The 27,452-nt window shown below is 39.4% G+C and overlaps 1 protein-coding gene across 1 annotated transcript; it reads left to right on the top strand.

Annotated features, from left to right (window-relative positions):
* Window positions 1-1,064: 1,064 nt before the first annotated feature.
* On the top strand, window positions 1,065-26,999 carry cbx6a (chromobox homolog 6a). Its single transcript, XM_004066107.5, has 10 exons — window positions 1,065-1,300; window positions 2,126-2,169; window positions 2,465-2,530; window positions 3,890-3,956; window positions 5,208-6,437; window positions 16,187-16,933; window positions 18,891-19,269; window positions 19,883-20,124; window positions 21,268-21,447; window positions 25,962-26,999. The coding sequence occupies exons 1-10, from the start codon at window positions 1,232-1,234 to the stop codon at window positions 26,205-26,207; spliced, it is 3,270 nt and encodes a 1,089-aa protein (XP_004066155.3). The 5' UTR covers window positions 1,065-1,231; the 3' UTR covers window positions 26,208-26,999.
* The last annotated feature ends 453 nt before the right edge of the window (window positions 27,000-27,452 follow it).

The raw sequence follows: 27,452 nt of genomic DNA, 5'->3' as shown, positions 1-27,452 counted from the left end.
GTTTCTCTTTAAATTTGCCTCATGTTACAAGAAGTAGGAATATGTTTTTACAATGCAGTTATTTGACCTTTACCAACAAGTTAGCATTGTCTCATTTGGTGAGGTCCGAAGACCAAGTGTGTATGTACACTGTACGGGAAGGTAATACGTGAAGATACCCAGCATTTACTACTGAAAGTACCATGTAATAGAGTGGAAATAGGGCTGACTTTCTTTTACAGTACAGTTTCATTGTACTTAAGGAGTAAGTACCAAGTAATATGCAAGTGAACATACCCAGTATTTAGTAATGAAAGTACCATGTAGTTGAGTGGAAATAGGGCTGACTTTCTTTTACAGTACAGTTTCATTGTACTTAAGGGGTAAGTACCAAGTAATATTCAAGTGAACATACCCAGTATTTAGTAATGAAAGTACCATGTAGTTGAGTGGAAATAGGGCTGATTTTCTTTTACAGTACAGTTTTAGTGTACTTAAGGGGTAGTTTCTGTGGTAAATTCATAGTAAATACCATGAAACATGCAGCGAGTGCAGACCTAAAAGTCAAAGTACTTAATTTGTACTTACCTTGTTCTTACATGTGGTAAGTACCATAAAAGACACCTTTGCGCAACATGTAAATACCCAGTAAGAATATTATAAATACACAGTATGTAACACATAGGTATGAACCAAATAGCACTATATAAATACATGGTAAGTACCATGTGGGAAACAGAGTAGACACAAAAAAGTACCATGTAAGTACCCAGCAAAGTCCCATAGAATGTACCATGTAAACACACTGTAAGTACCCAGTAAATTCCATAAAAAGTACCATGTAAATACCACTTAAGTACACTGTAAGTACTGTACTGTAAAAGAAAGCGTTACCCATTATTCTGTATTATCTTACAAAATATTATAATATGTCTGCAATCTGTGGTGCATTTATTTCTTTTGCATATAAAGTTGTATCTTACTAAATAAGATAATAAAAAAATAATTATGTCAACAGTCTGGGGTGCATCTTCATGAATGTCTCCGTCGTTTCCACGGCAACCAAAGGGGCTGACCCCGTCCACGTGACAATTCGCAGCCTCGCCGCACCGCTGCGATTTGTCTTGCGTGGTGGTGTGTGTATGTCTGCTTGCTCTCGTGCAGTTTGGTTGTGATCGCGCCTCGCATACGACAAAGCCTAAAGACCGTACGGAGAGGCTTGAAGACGGGCAGCTTAGTTCGGGTATGAAACATGGAGCTCTCGGCGGCGGGAGATCGCATTTTTGCCGCGGAAGCGATACTGAAACGCCGCGTTCGTAAGGTGAGCCGCCTCAGTCCCGCGTGCTGTGGCCGTCTGCAGATGTTGGCCACGGCCAGCACCTATCGGCACGGCTCTCTTCAGTCTATAAGCTGAGGGGCTGTCCTCCTGCGCCTATGTAATTCTATAGGGGCCTTATGACTGGCGAATGCCTATACTTTGTTAGCTAGCGCTAACTAACAGCTAGCTAGCAAAGCTTCGGAATAGATGTTTGCTCGTGCGGTGAGAAATGTGCGAGACAATCAAAACACCGACACAAAGAAGGGGGCTAGCTTAAAAAACAGGCCAATCCACAAATTTAAGCACTGCTAGACACGGAGGAACATAAGTTTATTTTTACCCCAGCTCGCAGCAGCTAAGCTAAATATAAAAAATGAGTTTTATAGCGCCCATATACAACTCTCAAGTTTTTAGTTTCATCTGCAGGGTAATGTTGCCATGGGAGTTTTGTTACACCAAAAAAAAATTTGTTTAAATCAAAATACCTATGAAAACACGATTCAATAAACGTAAAAAATAATGAAGACCTGTAGGTACAGAAGTTTTTTTTTTAATGGACTAGTCTAGTGTCTATTATTGTCTGGCAGCCTCATCAGACCTTCTTGAACTTTTATAAAAAATAATCTATTTAAAACTTTACTGTAAAATTAGAGAAAAATAAGTAGCCTAATAAATCCTATTGTTCAATTCACAAGCACATTTTCACGTCCTTTAAGTACATGATAAATATTAAGTTGCAGCTGTGTTTCCTAATTTAATGAGACATTTTTTTCAGTCATATCTGTGTATTTGACTGCATTTTAACCATTTGTCCTGCTTTATTTTAAGGGAAAACTTGAATATCTGGTCAAATGGAAAGGATGGGCCATGAAGTAAGTAATATTCCTGTGAAAACATTAAAAAATTATAATCTTGCTAGAAATGATTATTATTGTCCTTATTTCATGTATTTATTTATTTTGGTATTCCTGTGATTGTTTAAATTCTGGTTATGAGAAATTTTCCCTTTGATCTTCACCTTTTTTATTTGCATTTTGGAAATAAATAAATAAATAAAAGTCATTTTAAATGACTTTTTAGTATCTTTATTTATTTATTTTTAAATGCCTATTTTCCTGGGCATTACTAGTGTCTATATTAAAAATGTATTGTTTTCTTCCTGTCCAGGCACAGCACTTGGGAGCCAGAGGAAAACATCCTGGATGACCGGCTAATTTTGGGCTTTGAGCAGAAGTGAGTTTACAAAAACTGTCCTAAAATAGAAAATCTTGCATTTGTACAAACTTGGCACATGTTCATACCAACATTACAGTTTAGTTAATTATAATCCAGTAAAGGCAATACTATACTTTTACGTGTTAAGGCTCAGACTGATATTTTGCTTCTAAACCACTACAAATGTTTGTTTTCTTCTCATGTTCACTTATATGTTCATACTTTCTAATGAGCTGTAATCAAAGTTAAGATAAAACTTCTGAACTTAAGGGTTACTAAGTCTTACTAAGCTTATACCTTAAAATAAACCCTTGCAAATAGGATTAGTCCTAAGTTTCCTAATTCTGTCAAAGAATACTATCACTAAACATTTTTTCCCAAAAACCCTATTTTGTCATATTATCTTAACATCTTTTGTTAACTCTGTTACCTGTTCTACACTGTTTTTCCACAATAGCTAATAGTTTGAGGTAGTTGAGATAATTCCAATAAACTGTGTTTTATAATCCTACAAAAATAAGAAAATATTGATTTTATTACCAAAGTTTTATGAAAATAAAAGTCCATAAACATTTAGAAGAGTGAGCTAATTATGGAGGAATTACAGATTTGTTTACTTGTCAACTAGAAGCCCAACACTTTTATTAACAGGAGGAGCAATGTCATGTGTTATGTGTTTTTTTTTTCTCTTCTAGTTTCCACAGCAACAACTCTGCTGCCCACCGCTGTATCTTCGCTCTAATCACCGCGGTGTGCTCCTGCATCCGCTGATGCTGCTTATTCAAAACCGACCATGTCGACACTTAATGAATGAGATGATTAGCTTAAATTAAGTGTTACAAAGCAGGAAGATCAGTCATTTGACAATCATATTTTGTATTTATAGACTTCTCCAGATCATCAAATGCTCTGTCTTTACCTGCTTGTGTTCCACCTCTCTGATTAGGAGGGAAAGTACATTTTCTAGCAAGTGGGCTTTGTTGAGCATAAGAGGGATCAAATGTACCTCTGTCACCATTAATCTCTATTACCTATTTATTCAATACTCTAAAATTGTGCTCATCTTGTTGGCCCTTTTATACATCTTTATAAGCTTTTTTCTCCTCCATTTGGGTTTCTGTGAAGTTTGTCTGAGCTGAACTTCTTTTTCTGTACCTTTCCAGCCTCTAATCACAGATTTTCAGCGATGCTAAAATGACATCAAATGGAAAAAAAGACATGAACGCACAGAGAACCAGCTCTGCTCAGATGTTTTCTGGGCTCATCTGCTCTACTTTCACACTCTGCCAACTTGTTTCTCTTTCATCTCTATCTGAATGACTCTTATATTTCCTTTTCCATTTTCTGCTCTGTTCTAATTCTTCTGCTCTACTTTAGGGAGCGGGAAAGGGAAATACACGGTCCAAAGAAACGTGGACCTAAACCCAAAACGGCTGTCATGAAGGTACAATCTTGATTCTTTAATTTTTTTTAAATACCGTAAATGTCAACCCTCAGTGGTTCGGAGTCATTTTGAGTGTTTTTACAAATTTCCAATTTGCACTAATAATTAATCTTTAAACTGTTTTTGTTGGGATAATACCACGTTTTTAGTACAACCCCAGATTTTTTTTTTTACAGATTCTTTTCATTATTTGCATAATAATTCCAAAATAAACCTGGGACTGTACAAAAACAAAATTCCAAATATCAAATGTTGTCTTTTTTAAGGCAAAAATTGAGTTCAAGCTAATTTTATAACAAGGATCAAGAGTTCAAAGACATGATAAAAATGTGTAAATCCAAAAATTTAAAGGGAAGACAAGATCACACAAAATGAAAATAAGAACAGGGTAAACTCCCAAACTATTTTAAAACTCAAACATTTATTCCAAGGGGTGACAAATGTGTCATAACTCTAGTTATGTTTGTTATAACCCAAACATTGTGAAGTTCATAGATTTTTTGAAACCTTCTCATCAAATAATGAATGAAAACTCAACTAATAGTGGGTCTGCGTGGTTGTAAACGCGGGATTGGCCAACGTATCGATAAGTGCAGAGACTACTAAGGCTCAGCTTTGTTTTTCTCCATTAAAGATGATTTAAAATAATAGTTTGTGCCCAGTCACCAAAGAAAATAAAGTCATACATTACATACTTTTAAATAAAGTCATACATTTGTTTACAGAAATGTAGCTGGACAGAAATGGTTTCTGTCTTCATGCTGCAGCTTCTTAAAGTGATTTTTTGTGTGTGAATCTTCTTACTGGGGGAGGGGGGTTAACAAAGGAACAATTTAACCTGAATGAAGTTCATGTGGTTATTTTCTATTGTTTTTTTTGCTACTCTGACATGTCTTTAGAAAATCCTACATAGTAGACTGCGGGCTGCTGAAAGCATTTCTGCTGCCCTACTTTCTTTTTCATGCAGCCATTACCTCTCACAGCATGTCGGTCTGCAGAGCCCTCGGTGCTGCTAGATATGGAGGTCGACTTATGATTTTCTAACCAGTGCTGCTCTTCAGAGCTTATGACAGATTATGGCAGAAACACAATTTAATGCTTTATTTTGTGACCTTTTTATTTTTATTCTGTATTTTATGTAGCAGTTTGAATAACTTGACATAAATGAAGCAACAACGTGGACGAACACAACAGTTTTTGCTCGAGGTTTTAAAAATGTCTTAAAGTTTTAATGAACTTTTTTATTTTCAGGCTCGTCCTCAAAAAGGCGAATCCAGCAGCTCAAGCAGCCGTCAGACCACACCACACCCCACCTCCAGCCGAACGCCTCCGTCCTCTGCGTCGTCTCCCCATTTGCTGTCCTCTTCCTCCTCTTCCTCAGCTGCGGCGCCTTCTCCTAAGCTTAACTCTCTGGCCGCCACCCACAAACTAAAGAAAGACATTCATCGCTGCCACCGGATGTCCAGGCGCCCCCTTCCTCGCTCAGACCCCATGGCGTCCACCTACTCTAGCGCAGGGGGATTCCCCTCGCGCATGCACGTCTCCCCGTTTTCGGAGACCGTCCGCATCCTGAACCGTAGAGTCAAACCGCGAGAGGTCAAGAGAGGCCGAATAATCCTCAACTTGAAGGTCATTGACAAGCCAGGTAGGGGTGGCTCCGCCTCAGGAAGCAAGAACACGGCAGCGGGACGCCAAAACATTCCTTCTCGTAACCGCATCATCGGGAAAAAGGGAGAGGCCCCTTACAGACCCTTCCAGCCTCCTCTGAAGATGTTAGGGTTCCCCATGTACGGCAAGCCGTTTGGGCTGCAGTGTGGAGGCCCTGTGCCTTTTCCCCCACACCCTGGATCATGCTCCAGCACAGGGACGAGGGTTAGCAAGAACGCCTCCTCTCGTTACCAGTCACCTCCTTCTCCCTCCAGCTCCAGTGGCTCGGGGGAAAAATCCCCCACCGGTGTCACAGCTGCACAATCCCAGCCTGCCACTGAAGACGTCCCCCCAAGCAAGGACAGCAGCACTCCTGCAGAAGGAACTCAGCCCGCTCCTGCCTCTTCTTCAGATCCAAACCCTGCAGCGTCAGCAGCGACCTTCCTCCCTTCATCTCCATCTTCATCCCTAGATGAAGAACAGGGTGCTGAGGACCGTTCAGTCCCAGAAGAAGGAGGTAAAAAAGATCCCTGCCAGCGTAGAGCTAAACAACCGCCACCCAGTGCAGCTCCCTCCATCCCTGCAGGGGATCAAACATCCCCCCTCACCGACCCCCCAAGAGTGCCTACTGAAGGGGACACAGACTGGCACCCCGAGATGGCGCCCAGCTGCAAAGATGTAGTGGTCACAGATGTGACCACCAACCTTGTCACGGTCACCATCAAAGAGTTCCCCACCCCTGCGTCTGGGCCTGCTTCGCCCTCTGCGAGCCCCCAAAATGCCTCCTCTCCCCCTCATGTGACCAGTTCAGAGGAGCCCAGCGCCACTAAGCCATAAGAGATAAGATGAAGTAGATTGCCATTCAATTCAAAGGAAAACATGCCACATTAGCTCCATGCTGACATATCTGCAGGGCTTCGTCCATGCTCGTGAAGCGGTTAATGTCATGTCAAACAGCACCGCCCAGCTATGTAATAGGAAAGCATATTTTTTTAAGAGAAATTTTAAATTATACCCTTGCTGCCATCGAAATTGCCATAATTTATCCGCTTGCATGGCATTGACTCTTAGCATACTTTGATAGAAGTGATAGTTTGATGCCTTCGACTTCTCCCATCAGTGATCTCCGCTGCGTGGGCCGAAACTTTCATCAAAAAAATCGCTCTGTTATTTTATTGACATCATGACCTTAAAGGTTTAGCTTGATCGCACTAAAGGAAACGTGTTTTTGCTTCTAATCCGGTAAATTCTTCGGTATCAACACAGTAAGTTCAACGAAACGCGATCGACTGCCTCAAAACCTGGCTTCATTGTTGTTCTTTATTTGTTAAGGCCTTCCTTATTCTTGTAAACGCACAAGCATATACTTACAGTGAATATGTATTTATGTGCATGCACAACCTCAAAAGCTGCGAAAGAACATACTAGAAATAGTTTTTAGGTCGTTGCTCTCGGTCCTTTATCCCCACTGCCTTGAACTCCATTATGCTCACCAGGAGCCACGGATTGAAGTTGGGCCAAAACCGTTATGTTTGACTGGCCAGTGATGTGGTTCGCTTTTCCAAATCGGCTGCAAAATTCATTGCCTTATCTTCTAGTTTGGCTAATAAAACATGCCACTTTTTTGACTGATGGTGTACTTCTAACCCGTACGGCTTACTGAGTTTTCTCTTTTTTCTATTGTTGGATGGTAAATATCTTCACTTGCTTGTATAACCTTTTAACTTTTTCTAGTTGCGGTGAAGGGCTTTTCATTGTGTGTTTCTCATACAGACATGTGTAAGCTCATACCCGGAGGGATTTATTCAGACACATCTATATTGGTGCTGGAGATCAAACCATCAATCTGCCAGTAACCAGATGAACTTCCGAAGCTGTGAGCTGCGTCTACCCACCCCCCACCCCTCATATGAGTACATTTGGTGTCTTGTGGCGTCTCTCTTTGTAACTTGTAACTACGTGTAGGGCTTTTGCGTTACCTCCAGGACGGATCTCTTGTGCTGTGTCACGAACTCCCACGTTAAAAAGAAATTGGTAATCCATGTCAATCACAGAAGAAACTAACGTTCACAACGGCTTTGGCAATGCGCGTTTAAGTGACTACCTCCAATAAAAAAATCTATTTAAATGCGTATGTGTGTGTTTTGGGCTTAGGAAGTTAAACTAGTTGATCTTTGACCAGTCAGGGAGTCAGATTTGGTAGCGACGTATGGATATTTTTCCGTGTTTTTCAATACACGGAAGTGCCAACCGATCCTGAAGGAGAAAGGCATAATTGTGGTTTTTAAGCGGTCATAATTCTACGACACCAGGTCTCTCACATATCAGATTAGAGCTGTGAAAGAGAAATCCTGGGGCAAGACTCATGAGATTTGTATCGTTTCAACATTTCGCACAAAGCCTCTTCCAACTGTAGGTACATGTGCTACTATTGTGTAGCGACAGTCCAGTGTGAACATCCTTTGCTAAAAGCGCGGTGTGGACAGAGCAAAGGCTCAACTGTGCTCTCCTATTTGGACAAATGTGTTTACAAATGAACTGGCAGGTTGGGCGGAAGGATTTAGTTTGAAAATATTGTATTAAAAGTTGCTACTCTACAGGCCTTAAAAACTGTAGCAACAACAGCAGATGAGCAGCAACACATGGAATGGTGGGTAATATTGAAATAAGCTAACTTGCTGATTTGCAGCCGCGTTCTAAGGAGAAACGAGGGACAGTCGTGGCTTCGTATAGTGAAATGAATAATGAATAGTTTAGTTCCTTTTAAAATAAGTTCCTTTACAAGGGTTCAAACTGTAACACCTCTTTTAGCTTTGGTTTGTGTCCATTTTTGTTGGGTTCTTTGTGTGTATCTGCACTGCTGCTGTTTTACTTATAAGTCACAGCTTTGCCAGAGGCATTGCACCCTCACCTGTCCATTAAGAGAAGCAGAAACCACACATTCATACTCTTACATTGTAGTGGAGACTTTTAGGTAGTCTGGCAGATCTTGTTTCCTTGGATCATTTTACATACCTTGTTTTTTTTTTTTTCCTCTCTTCACACATAATTGTTGCTGACTGATGTGGAAGGAGGGGACTATACTTCCACAGAGCGTCTTGTAGGAACATTGACCGTTGTCTTGAATGTTTTACATGTGAGTAAATGTACTTAATGTAGTGCTGCAGACTCCTGTTTAAAGATTGCCTTATAACCCTTCATCAATGATCAAGCAGCACTTCTTTCTCCATGGTCCTTGCTGTCACATGTGAATGCTATAGATCAGCAAACTACCAAAACCCGAGGCTGCTCTCCTTTATGCCGCACTGAAGTAGCATGAGTGGACTTGAAGGGTGTTTTATTTTATTTTTTTTAATTATGTTGTTTTGTCACTTGATAGTGACAGTGCAATATGTCATTTGATCATTGGAAGGTTGTGTTTGTCTGAGTTGTAAGATTTCCTCACAACTAAATGGTTTTCAATGACGTCCTGTTTCTTAAACCATTGTTTTAACATTGTTTTCTTCTGACTTTTTGATCAGACAGATCGAGTCTTTCTACTAACTTCCTGCTTTTATTCCAACGGGACAAAAATACGTATGGCTTCTTTTCCTTTTGGAGTCGATATTGTGCTCTTCAGTTATATCTTTCTAGCATGGACTGTATTTGAGAACTGGACTGACTAACTGTGAAGTGACCCACACAAAATGACTTACTTCAATGAAATTAAGTTAATTCGGTCGCCATTTTTTTCCTATACAAATGCCATGGTGGAACCAGACAATACTAGTAAGCAGTGATTGGTCCAAATCAGTCTGAGTCATCATTTCTATGGCAACCACCCCTGCAATCAAGAGTGAGCTTGTTGGATCATTGACTGTTGGCCACACCCCTACCACTTGATAGTGGCCTCGGTAGAATCTGTCGAAATTTTGGAATGTTCAACATGAGAACACATACTTTTATTGAGGGATTTGATTGGCCAGTTTTTAACTGAATAACTTGCTCTACAGAAAAAAACGTCATAAAAAATTGTATTAGCAAGAACATGTTAAGAATGGTTATTTTGACAAATAGGATGAGTAATAGCTGTCTGTTTCTCTATACAAATCTATGGGATTTTGGCTTCTTGTAACAAGCGGGTACTTCCTGTTTGGAACACAGGGGGGGAGGGGTCACCCAGTCCAGTACTCGTATACAGTCAATAGTTCCAAGTGCTAATTTTAGTGGAATCATTACAGATGTGTGCTGCCAGGTAGCCTTGTTTAAAAAAAAGATGCTTGATCTCAGAAGGTATGAAAATTGATTGTGCTGCTTTTGTGTCCTTGACCGTGAACCTCTTTGAGGCACATCAACTAAGATCAAAGTGGAGCTTTTTCTTTTCTTTTTCCTACATGTATTTCATCATATCTTTTTCTGATCCTGTCTGCTCTTCAGGACCTTCCTCTTCCAGGACTCATAGCTTCTGTAAGCCTTCCTATTTTCTTTTCCGATCCCATAAAAAATAATACTTCTATCTGTACATTTTATCTTTGCCAAAATTGTCGCAGCTTCTGTTTTCTGGAACTTGGTTCCAAGTCTTCCTAAATTTCCCAGAAAACCCTTGAACCGAGGGATCATTTTCCTCTCCAGAATGGATGTGTCTTTGTTTGGAATTGGTTCTTTTTCAGACGTGTCATGTCAGTAACATTTTTAGGTAGAGCCACTAACCGTTAGACCTGTTAGATATCAGGCTTCTGTAAGGCTTTTTGTTTTTTCTGAGGTAGCACACCCCAAGTTAGTGTCTTGTATTTCAACCAAATAGGGCTCTTGATTTTTCACCTTTCTGCCCTTTGAAGTTATTTTGCATACAATATGTGTGTGTTGTAGTTTGTAAGTGCTAGATTGGTTAGGCACTCATTGAATAAAAGGAAGGATCCTTGTATTGTACAGATAAATATGCTCAGATAATAATGCCTTCTTGTTTTTAAAGTTCCTTTTTTCTTGTTTGTACTGTAATACATTTTAAAATATGCATAATGATTTCAATGTAATGCATTTTTAATGTAATGCAATGTTTTAAGGGTTTTTTGTAATTGGGTTTGATCAGAAGAAACTTGCGTTTTGTTTGGTTTTCTGCTACTATGAATTATTTCTGGTGAATTGATGGTGATGATGAAGATGTGGAGGATTAGGACATTGTAATGTATTTGAACTTCTGAAGCATGTTTGGCAAACCCTTACTGTATAAATGATGTATTCAGTGTCATGTTACCTGTTACTGTTTTCTGTGATTCTCGTACAAGGCTTTTATTAAAAGCACTTTAAAAAAAAAGGTTCTTCAGTTTTAGTTATTACTTTTATCCTGTTTACAAAGATGAGAAGGACCTTTTCCTGAAACAAAGAGAAATGTGGTCTGTACTGAAATGTCAAGTGGCCTCCAGGATATGTCATAACATCAGTAATAGAACTTGTAAAATTTCTTGATTGCGATTGGCTAAAATACATTATAAGCTGTGTAAACTTGAGGCGATAAACTCTGGCCTCTTTCTTCTTCAGAGTCTTTAGGGTCAGATGAGGAGACTTGCCGGCTTGTTTATGTGATCAAAACCACAGTGGTTTTTACTTCTATGATAACTATTTGTGTTCCTGTTCGCATGACTTAAATGTAGATGTTTACCGTGAGCGTTCAAATACTGAATATTTATCATTTCATATAAATCCAGATTTAATGTTGACAAAAGTTTTTTTTTATTAAAGACAGTTTTTATTTTATTTCTGTTCTTTAAATATTAAATTCTATTCTATGCGATGAAAGGAAAATTATTAAAATTGAAAAGAAATATTAAATAGGTCATTTGCATTTAATATTGTTAATATTTCATATGCCAAATGGTTACCCTGGATAAAGGGAATCGATTAGGTTTCTTTATGCTTCCTTTTTTTTTTACCTTGCTCCACCTTTTTACATTGAATTGTAAATTGCAAAATGCATTTTTATTGGACATTTCCCCTAAAACCCACAACAATTTAAAATGTAATTGCTTTAGCTTTTATTTAAAACTGTATTTTTTTAATGTAAGGTTGTATTGTATTTTTTTATATTGAATTCTAAAATACAAAATGCATGATCAAATTGCAAATTGAATTGTCATCAATGGATAAATGATTATCACTTTAAATTACGGATAAAAAAAACATCCTTCCAAACTGGTATTTGAACCGTAGCGCAGTACTTCAAACTCCCTCAGAGAGGTGCTGTCGAGCTGCTTTAATGTACAAACAGTGGCAAAGTATAGCTCAGATTCTAATGGAGACTTTGTGGGATCAAATATTACCAAGTCTGAATTAATGTGGCAGAAAGCTTCACCCCAGAGTGCTTAGCGTGTCTCTGAGTGGTAAATGACTCATCAGATGTTTGGTGTTTCACCTCTGCCCTATTCAATGTTGAATATTTAAGTGAATAAAATGAATTCATTTTCCTGATCACCCATCTGGGGTAAACAGCAGTGAGTAGGTCAACAACTGCTTAAACAGAAGCAGTTGCTCTGAAGGACCAGAGTTAAGCAGAGCTTTAATTAAACATTTGGATCCCATTGATACTCCTAGAAGATTTCCTGTACCATTGTGTGGTTTGTTAAACTGTTTCAACTTTCTGACTGGAATATAGACATCCATTTTGCGGTCATTGGAAGCTTGTTTTATTTTTATGTCAATGTTTAGCTTCATGTAGATTTATGTGAGGATCAAAAATAAATATGTATGATATCATGGGACTTCTAACTGTTTGCATTCGAAATTAAACGAGTCGTTTTCCAGAAAAATTATTTAAAAATGAAAAATCTGCCCTCTAGAAATATGTAAAATAAATCGTAATGAGGAAATGAATAAGAAAATGAAAACATACCCATCCCACAATTTAAAGCCCATTTTTGTAAAACTGTTTCAGGATGAGACTGGGTTGTTTGATTACCTTACTCCTATGCAGAAGCACCTTTATAGCACCATAATTGTCTTAATGCTGAATCAGAGATCCTGTTTTTTTTTTCCTTTGAAAAACCTTCCAATAGAGCAAAGATTATTAGTTATGCTGTGTTTATGAGGCAAAACCACAAAGAAACTGCCTTTTGTCAGACTGTCTTTCTTCTGCAAACCTTTTAGTTTTTTTTTTGTTTTTTTTGCTCAGTCTTAACGATTCATGTTAAGAACAATTTCATATCATAATTTCTGGTTGCCGATCTAATTCATAGTTGATATTGGTTGATTTTGAACGATCCATTCACTGACCTAAAATCGATCCAGGACATCTTTAGCTAAAACTTCCACCAGTTCGACTCAGAGATAAAAACCTACTGAACACTGCAGGTGAAGTTTTCGAGATTCTTTGTATGTCTTAAAACTTCTTAAAATTCTTAAATATTTTAAACGTCTGTACAAACAAACAAGTCAACAAGAATTAATGGCAAATCAATTCATGTTTTAGTTTAATAAAGTTCAGCCCACTTTTGCAAAATAATCCAAAGGGAACATTATATTGGAACATTCTATCACACTGTATGGTCACGTCTTTCTAAAATTCAAAGTATTTCCACACATTTTTCTGCCATCACAAGTGTGTTGTCCGCTGTGATGTCACTTGGTCATTTTTACATTATAGTAAAATAAGCTTACTATGTCTCAATCAAAATGGTATTTTCCAATAGCGATATAATCAATGTATTTTATTTTAAAGCAATTTTATAATTGTATAGATCGATTTCATCAATGACTTGTCTCACAGATTGATTTGGTTGGAATAGGAATCAATTCATGGATTTAGTCTATTAATCGTTACACTCCTATCAGTCTGCATATTATTTCTCCAGCATCGTTTATCAACATGGCCCATTTTCTCATCAGATGTCAAGCTTCTGCCACATCTGTGAATGCACAGCCGGCATGGGCCTGTGTGGACATGCCGAAGCACGTGACTTGGCTGGACTTGTCAGTTTGTGACCTACACGTGCACGACCCTGTGAATTGTGCCCGTAAAGGAATAAGAACTGAAAGTGTCTCCAAACGATATATGTATGATTTTTAATTAAAAAAAGGAAACCCTAAAATTTTTTTTTTTATCTTTATCCTATTTAGCTCAAACACGGAGTGAGAGCCATCAACCATCCGTCACTGTGCAGCTGCTTCAGGCCGTCTCGCTCCTCCCCTAACAGCGGTCCCCATGGTTACGCACGGAGGAGAGCAGCTTAGCAACACGGAGATCGAGGCAGCATCTCTAAGTGTAACGGGCGCGTATCGGTCTGGCTGCAATCCAGTTCGTAATGCGCGTCTGTTGACCCAATCAATCTGCGTTGTGTTCTTTTAGTGTTGCTGGACAAATGAGGAGAGACTGGACCCGAGCATCTGCTGGTTGCTGCCCTTTTATTGATCACCACAGAGGGATCTGTACTTATCAAACAAAACTAAGACAACTTGGTGACATGCAGTTCCCTGGTTATACACATGGGGTCTCAGTATCCTGTTGAGCAGAAAAACGAGAAACTTTCCACACGTGTCTACTACAAACTTCCAACACATCTGCAAAAATAGCAGTTGACTGAAACCAATGCATATTCACCATAGACAGAAACAATTTCACATTAACACAATTTCTGTTGCATTTTCACCAGTAACCAACAAAATGAATTCAAAATGAAAGCAGAGAACAAAAGTATTAACTCCTGTCAGTCGTCTCAGCAGTGGTGCACAAAAAGTAGAAAATTCTCTTAAAGTGACAGATTTTTGCACTCGTGTCGAAAATATATACACATCCTGATTATGAACAATATGAAAATTTCTTAAAATATATATAATAATGATCAGGATTGGGTGAAATTCAAAACAAATAAGAATATAGATAAAACCGTTAGTCTACCCTTGTTACATAAGCTGACAGCGCGGGGCCATCAGTCCTGCGCTCACAAGACATTCAGCTCGGATCTCCAGTGAGGTCTCTTAGGGACTGTCAACAAGTTAACAAGTGCATGAGATGGAGAAGATTTTAGATCAAACCCAAGACTAAATGCTTTGCAAAAATAAATAAATTACTGCAAAATATTTCCTCATGTTGTGTCTAAATAATCAGATTTATTTTGCAATATTTTAATAGGAAAAGTTTTACAATCATAGATGCTCAATATTTTATAAGAAAAATGGTTTGAAGTAAAGATTCTGCTTTTTTAATATCTTCCAAACCATGTGACCTTGTGATTTTAAATATATAAAAAATTATGACTCCAACATACACCGTACACATATTTTATAAAAAAAATGTATGTGATTTTTTATATAATAACTCCAGCTATTCGCAAATTAATTCTGTTAAGTTTTTTCAAAAGCTTCCAAACCATGTGACCCAAAATCATGAATGCCAAATTGTTGTTCTGACATACCTACATCAGACACACTAATATGTTTAGCAATTATAGATGATAAAAATCTTACATGAATTTTTGTATTAAAATTCCAGCTGTTCGCATTTGAAATCTGTTCTTATTTTCAATAACTCGCAAAACACCTGACCCAAAGATATGAAAAGTATGCCGAATTGTGGTACTGACATCCCAACATCAGACACACCACTTTGTTTCGTAATCAAAGATGTTAAATATTTTATATGAATTGTTATATCAAAATTGCACAGGTTCGCACATTAAATCTGTTCATTTTCTTTCAATAGCTCCCAAACCAAGTGATCCAAACAGATGAAACCTATGCCAAATTGTGTCACTGCCAACCAAACATGAGACACAGCACTTTATTTTGCAATCAAAGATGATAAATATTATATATGAATTTCTATGTCAAAATTCCAGAGCTTTGCATTTGAAAGTTGGCCAGTATTTCAATAGCTGGATGAAAATGCAATCCCCTCTTTGCATTTTCGTTTTAATTATAAAACAGAATAAGCGGTTTTTAAGTAGAAAATAAAAAAGCATTTTGAAGTATTGAATTTTTATTTTAAATTTGAGTCAACAAATGCAGTTACATTTTGAAAATTAAAAATCATTTCTGTTAATCCATTTTAATTGTCAAATTAGACTTTTTTAAATGAAATTTGCTACACATTTACCAGAGAACTTTTTGAAAATGAAATGTCAAATACCATTTTCTTTATCCTTTTAATTAAGTGACAGAAAAAGCGGTGTTGAAGAAGAAACTGAAAAATCATTTTGAAGGAATGCTTTTTCATTTTAATTTTGAGTCAACAAATGCAGTTTCATTTTGAAAATGAAAAAACATTTCTGGTTTTGATTTTTATTTGTAATTATGCTACACAATCGCTTCCATAAAAATCTTCTCCATCTCATGCACTTGTTAATTTGTTGACGGTCCCTAAGAGGCCTCACTGGAGATCCGAGCTGAATGTCTGTCGAATTTCCAACCTAAAACTAACATCACCGCAGTGCTCAACTGGTGTTCAAGAAGACGACAGCTGCGCCATTACGCACCAGCGGTGAATCTGCTGTAAGTGTCTTGCTTTCCTGCAGCTTTCCTGACATGTAGCGTGACTCAGTAGGTCGTGATTTGCTCTCGCGTGTCTCTGCTTATCCATCCTCGCTGCCGTCCGTGATGTTGCGGCTTAGTGACTCCTCGCTCTTCCATCCTCTGCCGTTTTAGTCAGAATGAAGTTCTTGGTGGTGGTCCTGGTCGGGGCGGGCTCCCTGGCCTTCCTCGGTGCGGCCATCTGCATCGTCGCCAGTGTTTATCCCCGGAAACGTGGCGCGCCCTCCGGCGATAATGCCACGCTGACCTCGGAGTCGGAGGCGCTGCTGCAGCCGCTGGAGCCCGGATCGGTGGCTCAGGCCGGACCCCTCGGCGCGCTCCACGGCGCGGGCTCCTACGAGGTGGAGAACGGACTGGGCGGCATCGGGCTGGAGGTTCCCACGCTGAACGAGCTCAATCTCGGAGAAGGAACCGATGGAGGCTCCGCGAAGCAGTTCAGCTTCAGCCGACTCATCTGCACCCCGCTGCCCGTGGGAGAATGCCGGAGCAAAACCCTGAGGCAGCAGGCGGACGAGCCCATGTACACAACCGGGGACGAAGACCTCCGGACCACTGCGGAGGAGCTCCGGCAAATGGTGCTGCAGCAGAACGACCAGATCCTGATGGACCAGAGAACCATCAGGGAGCTGACGGGGAAGCTGAGCGAGTGCGAGCGAGGCTTGGAGGACGACCGGGTAACACCTGCGCAGGGCGTCGGGGTGTGGAGCGGGAACCGACGCGTCATGGCCGGGGATGATGTGAGTGGGGCGGCGGCGCAGCTGCAGACGGCGCGCGCGGTGGAGGAGCTGGCCAGGGCCATCATGGACCTGAAGGACCGCATCGAGAAACTAGAGGTAGGCAAAAACCGAAAAAGGACAGGTGAGACTTAGGAACCTTTTACTATTTTATGCTCAAAGCAGCTCCTAGAATTGAGATCTTTCAGTTCTAGAAGTTTTTTCAGAGTGGAAAAACACCTTCTAGACCTGTTTGTGAGAATGGAAAAACCTGCTTAAAATATTTCAAAAAGAGACAAAAAATGTAATAAAGAAAGAAAATGCGGCTATTTCTGCACTTAAGAATTAAAATCCCTGAAATATATGAGAACAGAAAAACCTGCCTGAGTTATGTGGGAAAATAGAGAAAATCTAATCATTAGGAAATCTGACCATTTTATGCTCAAAGCTTGAAAATAAAAATTCTTGAAGTTAGTTAGCTAACAGATATTTAGTCAACACAATCTGTGAATTAGTATAAAACCCTGTGTTACACAACTATAAAAACTAATAAATGTAAGATTTTTAACAAATAGTTTTGTGTCCGAGTTCACACATAAAGGAGACAGGCCGTGCAGAATCAATTTTCGTTCTTGTGCACCGTCCCTTCTTATTTATTTATTTTTCCACCTCATCCTTACTTTAAAAAAAGGAACTTTTGACCCAGACACCCTTTTTGTCTCTTACACAAACTTTACTGTTTGGTCTGGTCCCCCCCCCCCCCCCCCCCGGGTCTTCACCCCTCATTATATCTCCCACCTCCACCCCCTATGATCTACAGCTCACCATCCAACTGCAGGATACAGAGGCATAAATAAAACATGAAGCTCGCTGGACAGGAAAAGTGTGGTGGAGAGAGAGCGGAAGAGGTCGAATTGTGAGTCTGTGTGTGTGTGTATATGTGTGTGTGTCTGTTAGGAGTGAGACATAGGTAGGCGTGTACACACAATCTTTGCTGCACCACTGTGAGCTCTCTCCTGCCTCAGTCACGGAGGTTGTCTGTGTGAATTTATAACCGGGGTGTCCAGATGCAGTCCTGCCTCAGCAGCTGTCTTGATCTTTCCGCCCCCACACTTGTCTCATCCACACAAACCTCTATACATCTGTTTATTTTGCTTTACCAACACCAAATTCTTTCCACTCTGTATACTAAACCCACCTGAACATCACTTTTAGAATCGTACATTTAGAGAGAGAAAAAAACATTTTACCTCCACCAGCACAGAAAATTCAGTGTTTTTTGTTTATTTTTGGTCATGGACACGTCCTTCAAGGATGAAAGAGCTGAAATGTTGTTTTTATTGATTAAAATTTGAGAAAGCAAGTTAGCGCACACTCGAATCCTACCTAGTTATTCACTTTCAAAGCAGATAGATCCGAAAAATCTCACTTTTATGTTGATTTTGTAAACTGGAGTCAAATTTATAAAGTGTCTGCTAACAGAAAAGCCCCAGCACAGATTTATCCTAATTTCCATCTTTGTATACTTTCTCCCGCTAGCCACCCCCAAACTAACATTATGTGCAACAAAAATGGTTAATTTTCTTAATAAATGTCCTCCATTATCAGAAAAATGCCACAAGTACGTGTTAAAAAGACCAAAAACACTATTTTTATTTGAATGGGTCTTTAAACTGAGCCCCGGTGTTATATACAGTGTTTTTGTGCATAAATGTATTCCTTTATTCATATTTAAATGGATATGCATACTCATCTGTGCTAAAAGCATAAACAGTTTAACTTTGAATAAGTCCTTTTTTAGAAAAACAAAAATATATACTTTTAAAAGAGGTGAGAGTTTGTGGCTTATGACATAAATTAAGTGACAGAAAATAAATAGGATAAATTATAAAGAGAATGAACAATATTGGAAGTCTTTTTTGGAATATTAACATCACCAAAACAGCTAAAATCAATTTAGCCATTCCTTTGTTTTTATTTAAATCTATAAAAGTTTTCTTTTTTCTTAGTGTTTCATGTGTGCATCTGTTTGTTCCAATTGTGCATCCACTGAGTTATTTTCCTGTTTTCTTTGCAGGCAGAGATAGGGCCCGCTGCCTTGAACATTACAGACACATTTGTGGGTGCAGGCGGTGGTGGCAGCAGCAGTACCAGCGGCGGCGGTAGCAGTAGCCCGACCGGTAATTCTGGAAAGGCTCCAGTTCCGTCGACGGCGTCATCCCCAGGGGGCCGCCGTCCCGGTTCGCCTGCAACCTCTGGCCCCAAGCCTTCCTCTAAAGGTTCCTCTGGGCGAAAGGGCACCTGGCGGGTGGAGGACCTGGAGGGGGAGCTGGAGAGGAAGATAAAGATGCTGGAGAAGGAGCGACAGGCCATGAGGAAGGAGACACAGGGCCAACATGAGAAAATCAACCAGGGCATTGGCAGCGTTACTGACCGTGTCACTGAGCTGGAACACAGTGAGTCTATGGGGGGCAGCTAGGGAGGGTAAACTAATGCACAGTGAGAGGTAGACAGCTTTATCATCAAGCTATTCACATCAGCGTTGTGAAGCAAGGCTGAAATGAAAATTTAACTAGCTCTGCAATGGAACTGGGTCGTCACCACAGTAAACTGTAAGAATAACTTGATGCTTGAGTCCTTAAGACTGTCAAAAAGAAAAGACAAGTAAAACATGACATGCATAAATGAAGCAACATTTTCCTTTCTCTCCCGTGTTCCTGTGAAAGAGTCATATTTTTCTTTTTTTAGTAGAAAAAGGGGAGTCATAAATAATTCTGCTTGTTTCAACTAAGCAGATGTTACTTTGGAATATCTTTCAATAATTTTAACTTCCATTCATTATAACTGCTTAAACAGACAGTGAGATTCAGATGTAAAAACCTACAAAACACTGAGCTTTAGCAGTGATTCCTCCATCCTTTTGGAGAATTTTCTCCAATTTAAAAGCTGGTTGAAGTTATCCACAGGAAGAGTTTGTAGATTGATAACTTCATAAAATCAATTTATATTTGTTGTCGTAAACTTTTCTAATTAATGTCTGTATTTATCTCCTTGACATTTGTCTCCCAGCACTTACGGAGCCACCGTTTCCTGAAGGCTTTGTCCTCTCCTTCCCTATGCGGACCAATTACATGTACGGGATGGTCAGGAAAGAGATCACTGAGATGTATGCCTTCACTGCCTGTTTGTGGCTCAAGGCTAAAGAAGGAGGCATTGGGACGCCATTCTCCTACTCTGTGCCAGGTCAGCCCAATGAGCTGGTGTTGCTGCAGGGGGTCCACAATCCAGTGGAGCTGCTCATCAACGATAAGGTCAGAACTTTTTCTCAGTTTTAACCCTAAAAATGGGAGAAATGTCTGATTGGACCTGCTTTGTTAAAAAAAGTGGATTATTTCAACACTTTTAGCAAAGTATATTATTTTTCGTTCGTGCGATGCTTCTGAACTACTCCGCCAAGCTCCGGTGTAATGCCAATCACAACGAATGCAATTCATGCATCGATTTTTCAGCTGCTGCCTCTGTTTTGATATGCGCCAAATTTGATGTTCATGTGTTCATAAACTTGACGCTCCCTTCGGGATTCTCCTCTTTGGACAGCGCTTCTTCTTATGCAAAAATGTCAGTAGCAAATACTGCTACAGGCATTTACAGTGTCCTCTAGTGGTTGTTGGTGGTAAACAACTGCTAACAGGCGACCGATTTTTAGTGGGAAAATAACAAATATAAGCCTTTGTTTTTAAAAAATCACAAGTAAGTCGCTCCTTAGAAGAAGCCTCACCTCTGGCCAAACTATACAAAATAACTGTGACTTATACTCGGGGAAATATGGTAGTGCTGACCAGAAGACCTCAGTAGCTGGTCAGGATACATGAAGTTCAGTGGAAATATTTTTATTGTTTTATTTTGTCAGATGAGAATATTTTCTGGAGAGAGAAAAAATAAGCAGAGACACCTCAAAAATTTGGCCATAAGAAAGTAAAAAGATCCTTGTTTTAAGAAAATTTTTTGTTATTTTCTGTCTTGCAAGAAAAATAATCTTATCAATAAAGTTTTTCCAAAGCAAAATAATATTAGTCTAAGAAAACACATCTTAGTTACTAGAATTTTTTCTTAATTTAAGAATTCTTGGCAAGATCCTTTTTCTTACCCCATTGGCAGATATTCTTTGGTGCTTATTTAAAGAAAACCTGCCAATGGGGTAAGAATATTGGACTTTTTCTAAGGGGCCTCTTTTTGCAGTGCAGGAGGGAACTCTTTATGAGAAAAAATCCAAATGTGCAAACACAGAACACAAAAGACTTTCATCTAAAGCAAAGAGAAAAAGCTCGAGATAGGCTAGAGATCTTCTGGGGGAAAATGAACTCATCCATCTATACACACATCTGTTATTACAGTCTTTTGACTGACTGGCTGTAATGGACGTTATCAGAAATATTGTGTCCTCAAACCTTCAGGTGGCGCAGCTTCCTCTGTCCTTGCCACAGGATGAGTGGCAGCATATATGTATCAGTTGGACCCTGAGGGATGGAGTATGGAAGGCCTACCAGGGGGGCAAGATGAAGGGGAGAGGGGAGGGGCTTGCTGCCTGGCACCCAATCAAACCAGGAGGAGTCCTTATACTGGGACAAGAACAGGTGAGAAGGATGGGTGGATGAAAAGAGTGATGACTAAAAATATGAGAATGATTGGAATGATATCATGGTTTAAATCTTTGTAAAAAAGCATATAAATGAATGGAAGCTGATTCACTGAGGTGCAGATGACTGGACGGTTGCTGAAAACCCACTTGATTAACAAACAAACGAGACAGGTTGTAGGAGTGCTAAACATATGAGAGAACCCATCATAAGGTGAGGTGTTTTGAAAAACAATCATTAGCTCTTCACACAAGTGCAAAATAATTGGGTTCATCATTCTCATCTGCTTCTCTTCTTCATCAGTGAGTCAGATCCATTGCATAACCATTATGAAATCTGATGTTATCACTCCTCCCTTATGTCAAAGTTATGTCCCAGAGCTCATTGTCCATGCATAAAGGATACAGCAGAGAGAGGAGACTTTATCACAGCAAGATGACTCACTGATGCAACAGGACTTCATCTAATGGACAGATTTTTAGAGCTCTGTTAATCTCTGTTGTGGATGACTGATGAATAGTTGTTGTGCGAATATGCTTACTAGATTTTACACAATCCCAGGACATCCCTCCCCTTTATGAGGATGCTCGAAACAAACATTAATCTTATTTTGGCGGAATCCTCGCAACCCGGTATTTTTGTCCATGGCTTAAGCTTTCACTCCATTTTCATGATTATTTAACCAGGAAAGAGGACTTAATAGTAAACCCAATTCCTGATGCACAGCCATCTTCAGGTCAGAGGTTTTTAGAGCACAGAGCACAGAGTCGACATTCAAATACAACACATCTAAACAGGTTCAGTTGGGCAACTATAAAAAAGTAAACTTTCTAAAAAACTATTTCATCTGTCATCTTCAATTGAGTATTAGGGCCACCATGAAAGGAAAAAAGAGTAAATTATTATATGAGAAAAAATTCATAAAAGTATAAGAAAGAAGTCATAATTTTATAAGATCAAACTTGTAAAACATGAATAATAATAATAATAATAATAAATTTTATTTCAAGCGCCTTTCAGGTCACCCAAGGTCGCTGTACAAGGTTAAAATAAGAAAAACAGAATAAAACGTCAATAAGAAATTATCAAAGTAAAACATGAGTAAACATAAAGACATAGTAAAAAATAATAAATAAAAACATTTAAGATAGATACATAAAAAATTATAGGATAGAAAAACAGACAAACAGACAAATGAGGTTGCGATAACTGAATGGATTAACTGTATGATTGTTTGAAGAGATGGGTCTTGAGTTTGGATTTGAATAGTGGCAGTGTGTCGGTGTTCCGTAAATCTGGAGGAAGAGAATTCCACAGCTGAGGGGCAGAGCGACTGAAAGCTCTGCCCCCCATGGTGGCAAGACGGGCAGGTGGGACATGGAGTTGGAGAGAGGAAGTGGAACGGAGAGATCGGGAGGGAATGGAAATGTGAAGAAGGTCAGAAATGTAGGGTGGAGCCAGGTTATGGAGTGCTTTGAAGGTGATGAGGAGAATCTTGAAACTAACCCTTTGTTTTATGGGAAGCCAGTGTAAGTTTTGGAGAACTGGTGTGATGTGGTGGGATAACGTGGTCCTGGTGATAATGCGGGCTGCAGAATTTTGAAGAAGCTGCAATTTTTTGAGTGTTTTATTGGGCAAACCAAACAGGAGGGAATTACAATAATCGATCCTAGAAGTGACAAGACTATGAACAAGTACAGCAGTTGTATGAGGTGTGAGAGAAGGGCGGAGACGAGATATATTGCGAAGATGAAAGTAAGCAGAACGGGTGATGTTATTAATATGAGATTGGAACGAAAGTGAGCTGTCGAGGATGACACCCAGACTCTTTACCTGGGGGGAGGGAAGAACAGAGAAGTCATTGACAGAGATGGAGAAGCTATTGGATTTGGAAATAGTGGATGGAGTGCCTACAAGGAGGACTTCAGTTTTGGAACTGTTGAGTTGCAGAAAATTTGAAGAGAACCAGGAATGGATTTCTTGCAGACAGAGGGTAAGGGAGGAAGGAGGAAGTGATGAGGAGGGTTTCGTAGAAATGTAGAGCTGGGTGTCGTCCGCATAGCAATGGAAATTAATGTTGTGTTTATGGAAGAGAGAACCAAGAGGGAGGATGTAAATGATGAAGAGAAGGGGACCTAGGACTGAGCCCTGGGGAATACCAGCAGAGAGTGTGAAGGTGTTTGACATATGAGGTTTAATATGGATAAATTGACTACGGTCTGATAAGTATGAAGAAAACCAGGACAGAGGGGTGTGAGAAATACCAATAGTTTGAAGTCTGTGAATAAGAATATTGTGGGAAATGGTGTCAAAAGCAGCAGTTAAATCAAGGAGAATTAGAATGGACAGTGAACCGGAGTCCGAAGCTAAGAGGAGGTCGTTTGTGATTTTTAAAAGAGCTGTTTCTGTACTATGGAGTGGGCGGAAACCAGATTGAAAGTGTTCGTAGATGTTGTTACTGGAAAGATGAGCACGGAGCTGAAGAGCAACAGTTTTTTCAAGGATTTTGGAAATGAAAGGTAAATTAGAGATTGGGCGAAGATTATTAAAGTTATTTGGGTCAAGACCAGGTTTTTTCAAAACTGGAGTAATAGAGGCGACTTTTAGAGAATGTGGAACAATACCAGACATGAGAGAGGAGTGAATAATGTTGGTAATTGATGGGAGAAGAGAAAGGAGACAGGATTTAACGAGAGATGTAGGAATGGGATCCAGTTGGCAGGTGGAAGGTTTAGAGTTTGTAATAAGGTCAGAAATGGTTTGTACAGATGGAAGTGAAAATCTTGAAAAGGTTGTTAGAACCGAGGGAGGAGTGAAGATGTCCACTCCAGAGACTGCAGCTTGGCTTGTGAGCTGTTGATGAATTGTAGAGATCTTAGAAACAAAGAAGGACATTAAAGCGTTACAAAAGTCAGGTGAGGAGAGATGATTAGGGAGAGAATCAGGGGGTTTTGTTATATTAGATAGAAGTGAGTAGAGGGTCCTAGAGCTATGTCGGTTAGAGTGAATCAGGCCAGAGTAATAGGAAGTTTTAGCGGACGCTATAGAATCTTTATAGAGGATAATGTGGTTTTTGTACATGTCCTTATGAATTATGAGTCCAGTTTTATTTTGAAGTCTTTCCAGTTGTCTGCCTTTAGCTTTGAGCTGACGTAGTGCAGGTGTGAACCAAGGTGCAGAGCGGGTGAAAAAAGAAAAAAGTTGTAATTTTACAAGGAAAAAACGCCATGCTTTTTGAAAATAAAGTTGTAAACCTCGGTCTACATTACGTGCCGACTAAATCCATCAACTTACAATCATTTATGGTGATGCCGTGAGGTTTTAGTTTACCATAGACATCTATATCCCATAATGCATTTGGGGCTCTGCAACTATACTGCCAATGGGGTAAATGACACATCGGCCCAAAATCCACTCCTTGTGGATCATGAATTTTTTTTCTGAAGAGGCTGCAAAATCTTTTTTAATGTCCTTATTCTTATGATAAACTATTTTGACCTACTAAAATACTTAGTATTTAACTATTTGTGAAACCAATGCTTACAATGCCCGCTACATCTTTTATGATGAAACACATCTTTTTGTGAATTTATGACTTTGATAATGTAACTTTTCAATTTATAACGTATGACCTTATATATGTACAGTACATACAGCAGACACAAACACCCATAGACTTGAATATAGAACTAATCCATTTGTTTAGTTGTATTTTTCAGGACAGTCACTGTTTGACTAAACTAACCTTCATCGAGTTTTTTGAAGCAGCCATTAATGAGTGGACTCCAATTTCCATCCTATTTTTTTTCCTTCCTTTCTCTGAACTGGTGAGATCACATTTTGAAAACCCCACCAGATCACGTTTTTGGTGTTTTTAACAAGTTCTTGTGTCATTTTTTCTGATGATAGAGGACATAATATAAAGAAAATTAAGCCTAAAGTTGCATTTCTGACTCTTTCTTTATTTAAGTCATTGTAAATCAGGAGAAGACAAAAAAAAAAAAACAGTTTGAAGGAGCTCGGCTGTTTTCCTCGTCTGAGCTGGCATGTGTCTATAAAACTGTACGGCTGGATAGCTTGAATATTGTTCGCCACTCACGTTGCACCTCTAATGCTAGCTTGGTGGTGTGAGGGACTGTAAGCACCACCAATAGATGGATGATGGGAAATGGGGGTTGGCTTACTCTGCGCCAACAGTCACAAAGGTGAATTTTTAATAAACTCCTCTTGCTCTGCAGCAACTATGTCCTAGAAATCGACAGGTTGTTTGATTTTGGCTAAAAATGCCATAATAATAACTAAAATGTAGGGAACACTTTTAAAATAGATCAACATATGAACAGAGTACGACTTTAGGGACCAACAATCCCTCATAAGCATTTAAAATAAGTTTATAATCACATGATATTTATCATTTTTAAACTAGTTTAAAGCACTTGGCATGATTATTTCAATTATCATAATGAAAACACACACTATGGGATGACTAACTACTGTGTGTACTTTTCAAGGATACACTGGGTGGGCGTTTCGATGCCTCCCAGGCTCTCGTCGGTGAGATATCCCAATTCAACCTGTGGGATCGGGTGCTGAAGCCTGCAGAGGTGGCCGCCCTTGCTGACTGCAGCTCCTCAGTGCTGGGAAACATCGCCCCCTGGACCGATCATGATGTAGACGTCTACGGAGGTTCCACCAAGGAGTCCTTGGACCCGTGCCATGCTGCTCAGAGATCCAGCCTCAACAGCCCCAAACAGTGAAGGCTGACACAGAAAGCCAACCAGTCGTGGTTCAAATTAAAGGGGTTGAGAAGTTGATTCTGGTACAAAATTTGGGTTCAAGTACATTTGCTTGTTGGGGCTAAAAAGCTTGCTGAAGGACTGATAGCGCTATTAAGTCGTAAAGAGTGGTGTATCCGTTTTGTTCTTTGTTTTGTTGTCCACATTTATGTGATTACTTCTGCTGCGAGCAAAAGTAAATGTAGCTCTGCCAAAGACCAGTACGTATGGAAGGAGCGGTTAATGGCATCAACAGGTTTGACGGCGCTTTCCAATCGAGCACGGATTGGTTTTGTGTAAATTTGTGTGAATCTTGTTAGGCCCTTCATTCTGACGTGATAATGCAGACTAATGGCTTTGACGGGTTTGTAGGCAGTCATGAAATGAACTTGTAACTAACGGTGTCTTAATTTTGCAACACTTTCTATCTTTTCTCATTTTGTGTGACGTGGGTTAAGTACAGCAGCTGATTTCTGAGCTCCTCTTGTGGTCGTGTGCGTTCCATCATTTTATAACTGCATATGATTCATTTAATGAATGTCTTTATGCTTTTTTTCTATTGCATATCATGATCTGGAAACCGAAATGACTTCTAAATGTAGTATGCGTAATGTACCTCTGGTAATGTTGCTATGTGCTCGTCTGCCCCTCTTGCTGTAAGCTTGTCACACTTCTCCGAGTCCTGCAGTAAAAATGTTGCAGCGTTTTCCTTTGCAACCTGACAATGCAGCACTTTCTGCTGACCTCTGAAATAAACAGTTCACGTCTCACTAAGCAGCAATCTCGCATCAGTATCATGATGAATGTGTTGCAGCTAAATCTGCCTTGAATCGAAACCAGATGGAACGGGAGTATGTTTGCATGGATGTCCTTTACAAAAGCCACATTTCTGCAAACAGAAGTGAAAGTGTAAATGAAAGTGTTAGTTTTCACAGATGGAGCTTACACACACAGCTGATCAGTCATCACTGCATTAGCAGCACCCATATGTCTCTCATTGTGTCTTATGTTCAGTCAGTTCTAGTTTACAAAAATGTTACATCATGCAAGCTTTTAATTTATGTAAGGGTTTCATAACGACAATTGTAAATAATGAAGCAAATCAATTTATTTGCTAGGTTTAGTTTTTTCTATGTTTTCAGCAAAGTGAATTTTATTTATTGGATGTACATTTTTGGATCTTTCTCACCATTTAATGTAAAATGTGTTTGGTATTAACTGTTTGAT

The sequence above is a fragment of the Oryzias latipes genome, chromosome 1, assembly GCF_053564925.1.
Source record: "Oryzias latipes strain Hd-rR chromosome 1, Olatipes_Hd-rR_3.1".
Lineage (NCBI taxonomy): Eukaryota > Metazoa > Chordata > Actinopteri > Beloniformes > Adrianichthyidae > Oryzias > Oryzias latipes.
This window is presented reverse-complemented; position numbering and strand designations above follow the sequence as displayed.

Excerpts from the sequence above, each read along its gene's own strand:
- cbx6a (XM_004066107.5), top strand. The coding sequence starts at position 1,232 with ATGGAGCTCTCGGCGGCGGGAGATCGCATTTTTGCCGCGGAAGCGATA. Across the intron at positions 2,170-2,464 it reads TGGAAAGGATGGGCCATGAA|GCACAGCACTTGGGAGCCAG; the intron begins GTAAGTAATATT and ends CTTCCTGTCCAG. Across the intron at positions 20,125-21,267 it reads AGCTGCTCATCAACGATAAG|GTGGCGCAGCTTCCTCTGTC; the intron begins GTCAGAACTTTT and ends TCAAACCTTCAG.